The 9,691-nt window shown below is 30.4% G+C and overlaps 2 protein-coding genes across 3 annotated transcripts; both read right to left on the reverse strand.

Moving 5' to 3' along the window:
- Positions 1–496: 496 nt before the first annotated feature.
- LOC139987489 (uncharacterized) lies at positions 497–4,009 on the reverse strand. Of its 2 annotated transcripts, none has more exons than XM_072003803.1 (8): positions 3,938–4,009; positions 2,989–3,144; positions 2,546–2,860; positions 2,222–2,380; positions 1,926–2,125; positions 1,671–1,842; positions 1,412–1,571; positions 497–1,024 (listed from the first exon to the last, which is right to left on the reverse strand). In XM_072003803.1, the coding sequence occupies exons 1-8, from the start codon at positions 4,007–4,009 to the stop codon at positions 612–614; spliced, it is 1,647 nt and encodes a 548-aa protein (XP_071859904.1). In that variant the 3' UTR covers positions 497–611. The 2 variants fall into 2 exon arrangements, with proteins under 2 accessions (XP_071859904.1, XP_071859903.1); XM_072003802.1 differs by lacking the exon at positions 3,938–4,009 and adding an exon at positions 3,416–3,594 and having other exon boundaries at positions 500–1,024.
- A 549-nt stretch (positions 4,010–4,558) lies between these two features.
- Mrpl50 (mitochondrial ribosomal protein L50) lies at positions 4,559–9,670 on the reverse strand. The gene is made up of 5 exons (XM_072003982.1): positions 9,542–9,670; positions 9,311–9,411; positions 5,867–6,069; positions 5,335–5,454; positions 4,559–4,743 (listed from the first exon to the last, which is right to left on the reverse strand). Exons 1-5 carry the CDS (start codon positions 9,614–9,616, stop codon positions 4,610–4,612), a joined length of 633 nt encoding a protein of 210 aa, XP_071860083.1. The 5' UTR covers positions 9,617–9,670; the 3' UTR covers positions 4,559–4,609.
- Positions 9,671–9,691: the final 21 nt, after the last annotated feature.

Here is a 9,691-nt window from a genome sequence, read left to right on the forward strand (position 1 = left end):
AAAACTCCTTGTAAAGTTATGGACTAACGTAACTACAGGGGCGAACATAGGAATTACATGCGTATCGACTCTTATAACTTACAATTAATTATGACTATCGATTAACTTAATACGATATCTGACGGCGTCTTACGATGAATGACAATAATTCATTTATTATTCAATCATTACCTAAAATCACTATGAGAATTTTGTGCTTGAAATTTTTTTGCGTGAAGGAAGGATGTATTTAGGGTCTCTATATGCAGCAATCTCCACGTGATGAGATTAATTGGCAATTATTATTATTGCAATTTATACATGTGATGAAGCAATTATTATTTGATATATGTATAATCTATAATTATATCATATAATGTAGTAGACCAAAATTATAAATTATATCACTATGTGATGTAATTGTGACTTATATATCAAATGGTAAAAGCTAGTTGTCTGTAATCGCAATTATATTTTTATATAATTAGAAAACTTATTAAGTTGTTCTGAAACGTGAGTCATTTGATAAAACAGACTTTGTTATAAATTTACTATTTAATATTTTTACATTTATAAATTTTTTCATTTAAAAAAATTAATTGTTCACAGATGTTCTATAATAATTCCACGAATTATCGTTTACAAATCTCTGTTAAAAACTGAGCCAGCTTGTGATCCGCGTTAGCGGATTTAAGTCTTCGTTCTAAGTTTTCAAAATCCACCCTTTCGAGCCAGGTAGGTGGATCAATTTCTTTTGAAGGAAATGGGCAGAGTAAACGTTCGACTGCAGCACACAAACCGCACCAAGTTCTAAAATTTAACGGTTCCTTAATTTCGCCAATTGTAAGATTTAAATATGCCTCTTGCTCTTGAGTTATAGGTTTTCCTATCATATCCTGAAGAGCTTCAAGAACAATGCTTGGTGAAATGCATTTAGTATTTCCCTTCGTATCTTCTTGGAATTTGTTGAAAACTCTTCCGAAAATCAACTTTCTTCCCGAAGTGACAAAGACGTGTTTATTTAGATATCCCAATATTGTTAATCCTGATAAAGATTTACAAAAATTTTGTTCAAATTATATAACATTATTTGCAAAATTACAAAAATTCAATTGTTTGAAATATCTGTATAGCGTAACAATATTTTTATTTATATAAAAAAATAATATACACGAAAAATACTAATTTCAATGTACTATGGGAATCTTTCAACTTTGTGTGGTAATGTGATGAAAACAACTTGTTAAAAATCTGTTTGCGCTTATTAACACTATAACTGCTTTCGGGAATAACTTTCACCAGGGCCGGAAACTTTGTTAAGAATTTACAAAATGCGAATTATCACTAAAAATCACATGACGTCACAGTAGCGTCATTAATCGTTATAGTGTTAAGATTAGCCCAATTCGTTAAAAATTCAATGATTGTTTACCGTGTAAACTTTCACTGCCGAGAATTTCAAAACGAGCTGCTTGGCGGGAAAATACGCGCGGTGTATCAACTAGCGCAGGGTTTGAAAATATTTGAGATCGTCTAGAGTGCGAATAATGTTCACCTTTTACCCGCAGAGCTTCTTCGAATGCGATTTTTCTCTAAAATTAATATTAATTTCACAAAATCTTTTCTAAAATTACAAATTTTTAATTTATCTGAATTACTAAATAATTTTTCACAAAATGTGCGAATCTTACCCTAACTGAAAACTCTGCTTCCACTTTGTCACTGTCTAATTCTCTGCACAAATGCTTTAATATATCTGGATCAATGAAACTAGAAAATATCATAGAAGGCATATTATTCGTTGCAGAGGTCTTCTTAGGGGTGGTTGCCAAATTCTCTACATCCCCGTTGTTTGTATGAATCCTATCAGAAAAGAAAAATATAAATGAAATGTGTAAATAAAAAAAGTAGGAATTAAAATATTATAATAAAGAATCATTACTAACGACGTTCTTCTAGATCCATCGCCTATATGCGAGATTTGAGTATCAGTTGGTTCAAATAAATCGCGAACTTCTGTTTGTTGTCCATAACCTGATCCTCTTCTGCATTTCCCTTTACGTAATCGTCTTCCTCTTCTGCGAGTTATTGTAACTTCTTTAGTTGGCTTTTCAACTTTTTCTTCTTCTATGCGTCCATTGGAATTCTACCATAAATTCTTCGTTAACAATAGAGTGTTATATTTTTCAACGTCATGGTCGAATTAATTTAATTCATATCTAAGTAATTTAATCGTAAATACCAATTCATCATCTATATTTGTAAATATATCTGGAATATCCCTTGGATTCGGTGTACGCATCGTACGTCTTGAACTGGGTTTAGATACAAAAATTTCACTTTTCCGGTAAGTAGGCGGTGGTTCTAAAGTCAACGCGTGCCAAGAGAACGTTTCATTTTCCTATAAATAAAATTAATTTTATTCATTATAATTAGGAAAGATCTGTAATATTATTTTATTAAATTTTCTGATAAACTTCAGAAGTACGATAAATTATAAATATTTAATGTAACTCTCTCTCTTTCTATCTATCTATCTTTAATAGAAGTATGGTAAATTACGAACCATTTGCTTTCGTGAGTTGGTTCTAAGATCTAGAATTAACGTAATACGTTCACGTAGATCGCAGGTCACCGGATGTTCTTCCTGAATCGGTCGATTTGTCAAAGTAGGGCCGCTAGCGAGCGTGGGTGCGGGGGTCAAAGGTCTTGAGTCAGTCTCGGTATATTTTCGAAACAATTCCTCAGGGACAGTAGAAGCATCATTAGTTACTTCAGTTCCGGTATTCCCACCTACATCGGTAGCACTGCATGTAGCTACCAAACTGGCTCTAATCATATCCATTTCTTCTGGTAATAATAAAGCCTTCCCTTCCGTTGCCTGTAGTATATGAAAGGAGAATTGTATTACCTTATATTGCATTTTCACTATCTTGTTTAAAATATTACAAATTTAATATTTAATACATAGCTTCCTTAATGAATGCTTGTTAAAAATGTAAATTTTACCCATGTATCTTTGGCACGTCTGAGAATTTCTTTTGCTTCACAATCTGCTGGGTGATTACACAATATAGAACATCCATAAGGATAAGGATTAAAAAGGCCAGAGAAAGGTCTAAGAATAAAAGGCGCTGGTTTGGTGAAACCTGCCAATTCCACATGCTATAACAAATAAAATATTTATATTATCTAGTCATCATTCTATACAAAACGTAATATTCCAACGTAGTGCGATAAATTCATCGCTTAAATGCGGTAAAGATAATGCAGAAGAAGTTTGAACTGAAAATATTTTGTTAATCAACCAGGAACGAATACATAAAGTACTACTTGGTATTTATTTAATTACACAATGTACATATGAACACAAAAAGGCAATTATAAATCATTTTATTGTAGTCGGTTGTGATGGAAATAGTTGCGATTTACTTACGTATAATCAGCGTTGCAACTTTTTATTCAGATATGATTACAATCTAATTATAACAAATTTATCTAATTATAGTGCAATCATAACAAAGTGATATTATGGTCTTGCGACAGTTACGATCCATTCACGGTAATCCAACATAATCGTGATTTACTATTAGTTTAGGCGCACGCTTGAAATACTATTGTAGTATCTTAATCTCATCATCAGATAATCACATTGATATTTCTTGTCATCAATATAAATCCAACTATAATTTTATATTTTCTCTAGTATTTTATTCTAAGAATTTTGATATATGAAAGTATAACTATATTATCTTTTTGGAATTAAAAATAAAATAATTATTAAATACTAAATATATTCAATTATAATAATAATTATAATTATATAAAATATAAGTTTATGTTATTAAGGGATAAAATATTTAATGAAATCAAAGTAAAATAACAAATAGATACTCTTCTTTCCGACTGTATCGTCGCGTAATTCATTCTTTTATTGCCGATTTCCTTTGATAAATACCTTTGGTTTAGGCCGATAGGTTGGTCGAATGCGTGCTTCTAAGAGGCCAGTTGCACTTGCGATTCCTGACATAATCCCGCATAAAATTATTGTTATTGTACTACGTAAGACAAGAATTCTCATTAAGGCGTGAATAAATCAGTCGCTCGTTGTCTTGGAGGCACGTTGCTAACGAAAATTTGATGGTTCGATTATATGCAGCCAAAGAATGGAAGATGCTAGTCTACTTCCTCGCCTTTACTACTTTGCCGATTGTCGTACAACAAAAAATAATTTTGTTACAAAGAAAGAAAGGAATCATATTATTAAATGAAATGTAATAAAGTCATATAGACGAAATTTTACATTTTATTGTCATAAATTGTATTCTCTCATTTTAAAAAAAAAGGTATACTGTTGATATGCAATAAGAAATATTTTTTCAACATGTCTGTGATATGATCGAACGATTTTTATTGATTAAACCAGGAACCGAATACAGGAAGTATTTAAAAGTTCGAATAACAATAAAGAAGTAAATACATAATTATGTACTTTGTAAATAAAGATATTGTTAGTTCGCCAAATGATAGAAGAACAAACCGAATTGAAAAATATTTAAAGTAATAATTACACAGGATATTTATAAATGTATTACATTTATTTATCTTTTGTACAATCTAATTAATGTTCTTAAATTTTAAGCATTTTCTCCAAATGTGGATCATCTTGTTGGTGCCCTGGATATTTTTTCTTATACTTTAATCCAGTTACCAAAGTGGAGCTCTTCGGGAATGCTGTTTTTCCATTGAACAACGTATCCGTATCTGAAATATTATTATTTAATTTGGAATGTTATATAAGACACAGAATTCACAATTTTCCAATCACACGATCTTAAAAGACATCTAACTGTACTGTACATAGTTAAATTAAGAACTTGGACAAGCTGTTGAATGATTTTGTCTTTGAGGAGGTAATTCCTCCTCAAACAATGTTGTTTTTCCTAAACAATGTACTTTTCTTTAATTGTATCACTGTCTTAACAATACCTACAATATATAGTATAATTTAAAAGCAATTATTAGGAAATTAGAAAGTATAATTGCTTCTTATGGCAACGTTCTGCATGTTTCCCGTAGAATGGCTGTATTATTACAATTCCTCGAAAATTGGTCAGTCATTCAAGGTCATTTTCTCTACTTAAACGGTATTAAATAGTGACCCCTTCATTCATTGAATAATTACAGTTATTTCTCAGGTAGACATATAAAATGTTAGGAAATGTGATAAAACAATTTCTGTGTTGATAGATCTTCAAATACTATTTCATAAATTCTTTTTACGTATCTTGTTATCGATATGTCTACCAGCTGACACTGTTAGCTTAATCAAAAAACTTTTAATATGACACTTACCAGGATGAAATCGAACATAATCGTAATTAACATGCAAATTCTTTGGCAATTCCATAGATTGTATAGCATCGAATGGAGTTATATTACTGACATGTTTTGTGTAGTATTTTTTCAAATCACCTAGAATATATAATACATCCTATAATTATATAAAACATGATAATTCATATTCGTAAGAGTCGAAAAATAATTTCACAAATAAAACACGACATAGAAAAATATATTAGATTGTTTTAAGTAATTTGTTAATAATCTTATTTAATTTGTTTTAATTTAATTTGTTAATTGAAATTTATAATTTATTATTAAGATTATCAACGATAATACGAATAATTTAAATATCATATACTTTAAAATCCAAAGTTTCTCAAGAATATTTTCTCGTTTAAAAATGAATAAAATTTTTCATTAAATCTTACTTTTATCGAAAACTAAGGGAAGCATTGATTAATACAACGAATGTGTGAATTATTCAAATTTATTATATATAATATAATAGATTGTAACCTTAGAAATTTTCTGCAGAACTTACTAACTGTTTTGATGCTATATAATACGGAATTCATTATCGGATGTTGAAATTCTTGCTCGCATGCTAAGAAAAGATTAAAACGTTGCACTGGGTCCTCGAGTTTTGTTGCACACTTTGTGGAAATTTGCTGTTCCTCGCAAATTTTATTTATCCTATCGTATGTATCATCCGATGGTTTGTATTCTTTTTGATATCTCAAAAATCTGAAACAATTGGAATGATTCTTGCATTTAAAGTAAATTTAACATGATATTTATTATCTTTCTCGTTTACATTATCTCTACTTATCGATAATTAATACAGATACTAACATATAAATTATAAACAAAAATAATGTAAAATTATATTTAATAAAAACAAATATTGAATTTATCCATTAAAATTGAAAGATTATCTCAAAAGTTACTTTATTTTTTAACTTCTCCGTCCTATCAAATGTTGAAAATATCGATTTTCCGGATGACACCTAGCTTTCTTATTTCGTAGACGATATATTTCAGTAAAGTGTTCAATATCATAATTTCAATACAATAATGATTTAATAAATTTTAACTTATCTCCATATCGCTATAATCGTTGTAAAATTGCAAATTTGTTTTGGAATCGATTACAAATCGCGTCAATTATAATTAAACGAAACTTCAAACGATTTTTACATAACGGTAAAAACTTAAATGTATTGAAAGGTTATGCTTTAAAACTAATATTATAATTCTATTATCGTCCATGCATATATTATGAAAAATCACGAATGATATTCCATATCCAAGTAGTCAGTCATTCGTTCGTGATTCCTGAATTACCATTTGAATTAAGTATTAAATAATAAAATTCAGGATTCAGGCCATAAAAACAAAACAAATGAGAATATATTAAAAAGAGATTATTTATTTTCTATATAAGGGTAGTATGTTAGTCATATATAATTACTTGCTTCAGAATTGTAATCAATCAATTTAAATATTATAATTCTCCGTCACAAGTTCATTTGACATGATCAGCTCTAATATAGAAATTATTTCAATAGTGTACGAGAGTTAAACATATCAGGGATACATCCCCCGTGAGTATCACACAGGTTTTCCAAAAACTATCTTTACCATTGATAGCCATTGATTTTGCTCGTTGAAAATCAATATCGTCTCTTCTAGATTATGTATCCCGACACGACTCGCGCCAAACTTTTCGTACCGTGTAAAAGACTCTGGTTACCGGATGAAGCGCAGCAAGGGAGGTTTCCCTTAGAAGAGGTGGCCAATTGGAGCGTTCGAGCGGAGGGGACAAGATCGATGTCCAACTACCGTACGGTGGTGCCCTCAGTTGTATTTTCTCAGGATACAGTTATGGCCAATATGTGCCAGGAACGAAACGAAACGTACGGAAACCCCGTGACTGGGAAAATTTTTCTCATATTCTAGTGAAAAGTACACTTCACCAAAATAATATGATTAATAACTACTGGATCGTATTTAGGAATTCATCAAGTTTATAGCCAGATTGAAATTGGTTTGTGCACATCAAACCAGTAACGTGTATTTCATATGTTTCATGTTTTTAATTGATATTAAAATAAAGTTCGAGGAATATTATTCTCGTAAACTGGAGCACAGTTTCATTTTTCTTTTGTTACACATTAATTCTGATCTATGTAGCGAGAGACGGGCGATAGTTTGTCAATGTTAATTACAAGGACGGAGAAACTTGGTCTTCGAAACAGGTGTTCTCAATAAAAACTGGCACAGCCGGAGAACTAAAATATCCAGGAACTAAACCGTTTTTCACATATATTCTATCCCTTGCTACATTTAAATATATATTTATTATTTTTAATGAATATTTAATTAAGATATTTCTCATGTAATTTTTCCTCTATTCGGATTTTAAATTAAACATGTAACTTTTAGTATAGATTTCTAGGACTTAACCATCCTTTCAAAAGAATGCGTTGTAGAAATTGTAAAATAAAATTAGATACCTTGCTATCCTTTTGAAAGGTCCATAGACTTAAAAAAATTTTTTATTTGACTAATTACAGCAAATAAAGATACAAACAGATTACTTTTTGGTGGAGAATATATTTCATAGAATTGATGCATTTTTTAATAACGAAATATCTTTTATAAACGCGATGCGTCTTAAACTATTTCAACAAGTTTAGAATTCTCGTAATTGTCTGAAAACTTGGCGTACAAAAATATATACTATTAGTTATTACGTCACGTGTAAAAGTGGAAACAAATCCAGCTTATATACATAGATACGTACTTATAAATCTGAATTACTTTAATGCCAAAATGTCATTTAGTTCCAATCTAGTGACATTCTAAAAAAATAGATGTGTTGTTTAGTATAATATTTAATAAAATACAATTTGTATTGAAATTTTGAAACACCACAATTTAGTAATTCAAACTTAATAATTCACTTCCGTGAAAATATTACGCAGGTTTCTTTAAATTTGCGTTGACTCTACGAGATGACGTATATAATATACGTATAAATATACGTATCTAACACTTTATATGTTTCAAATTTTACATTTCATACAATTTAATGTTACATTTGTAAGACAAAATTTATAAAAGTTTTCAACATATTAATTTCTTATTTATAATATTCATAATATAAAATATAATACTTCAAGCAGTAATAAAAACGTTTTTCCATTCGTTAAAATGAAAGTTAAACTAGAATATAAAAATTTCAAGACCAGGTTAATTTCATCTGTCATCATATGTATTTAAAAAAAAATTGCATAGAAGCTAATGAACCCGCTGCTATATCCTTTGGATTACTTTCAATTCAATCGTATATTGCTATCGTATATTGAACGATTTTTTAAATTTAAGGGAAATATGAAAGAATCGCGTACGCGTGATCACTTATTTTATACTAAAATCTTTCTTAAAACGATCAAAATCGTTTTGTTTGTTAAAATTGGGACATAAAAATTCGAAAAGTATAGCAAGGGTAATTTATATGTAACTATTATACAAAAGGATGATTGCAAGATATAATCTTTTCAACTATTTTTTAATTTTCAGCAGTATTGTTCAGATTTAAACTTCTCTTCTATTTGGATAGTTGGAATAACACACAAATGCAGCAAAAGAAAATGTCATAAATATGCTAAATTTAAATCGCGAAAAGACAATGAAATTATTTTGAAGAAGCATTATCAAAAAAAGTTAAATTAATTTCATCCCTACTCACATGAGTCTACTACAAAAAGAGTTGCACAAGAACTAGAGAGAAACTAGGGTGCTATAAACGCGTTGGTCTTCCCTGAGAAGCTGTCAAATCCAAGAGTTTATTGGTCGGTGCTTGAAAGAGAGGGGGTAAACGGCAATATGGCTACGGTGTGTCCTCTGCCAGTTAGCCATCGGCGCGACGTAACGCGAATATTTCGATCGTACGAGTCTGTAATCTAATCAAATTACTCACCCTCTGGAAGCGAGAGATCTGTTATCAGCGTTGATCGTACGAGTCGGCATCTGAGGACGTTTCTTGCTCTTGAAACGAGTTATATCGTATCGTAGGTTCGTCTGTAAAATGATGATACTTTCGTTAGTGCGCGAACTACGTAAGTTGAATTTCTTTACTCTTAATCGGGAGTATCATGTAATGATGATGGTGATTAAAAAGTGTACGTGAAAAGAAGTGTTCTACACTGACCGTGTTCACGGCAAGGATAGTGGGTGAACACTTAAAAGGATTGACGAGTGAACCATGCCTGATGAGCGCCGCCATCTTCTTCCTCTATGTCGAATTAAACTGCGCGAGTGATCGGTAGAAGGCGCCTCGGGCGGCTGCGCTTGTTGTTTC

Source organism: Bombus fervidus, chromosome 5 (assembly GCF_041682495.2).
Source record: "Bombus fervidus isolate BK054 chromosome 5, iyBomFerv1, whole genome shotgun sequence".
In the NCBI taxonomy this organism is placed as follows: domain Eukaryota; kingdom Metazoa; phylum Arthropoda; class Insecta; order Hymenoptera; family Apidae; genus Bombus; species Bombus fervidus.

Excerpts from the sequence above, each read along its gene's own strand:
- Mrpl50 (XM_072003982.1), bottom strand. The coding sequence starts at position 9,616 with ATGGCGGCGCTCATCAGGCATGGTTCACTCGTCAATCCTTTTAAGTGT. Across the intron at positions 5,455-5,866 it reads ATATAGCATCAAAACAGTTA|GTGATTTGAAAAAATACTAC; the intron begins GTAAGTTCTGCA and ends TATATATTCTAG. Across the intron at positions 4,744-5,334 it reads TTATGTTCGATTTCATCCTG|ATACGGATACGTTGTTCAAT; the intron begins GTAAGTGTCATA and ends ATAATATTTCAG.
- LOC139987489 (XM_072003803.1), bottom strand. The coding sequence starts at position 4,009 with ATGTCAGGAATCGCAAGTGCAACTGGCCTCTTAGAAGCACGCATTCGA. Across the intron at positions 2,126-2,221 it reads CAAATATAGATGATGAATTG|AATTCCAATGGACGCATAGA; the intron begins GTATTTACGATT and ends AATTTATGGTAG. Across the intron at positions 1,572-1,670 it reads AAGCAGAGTTTTCAGTTAGG|AGAAAAATCGCATTCGAAGA; the intron begins GTAAGATTCGCA and ends TATTAATTTTAG.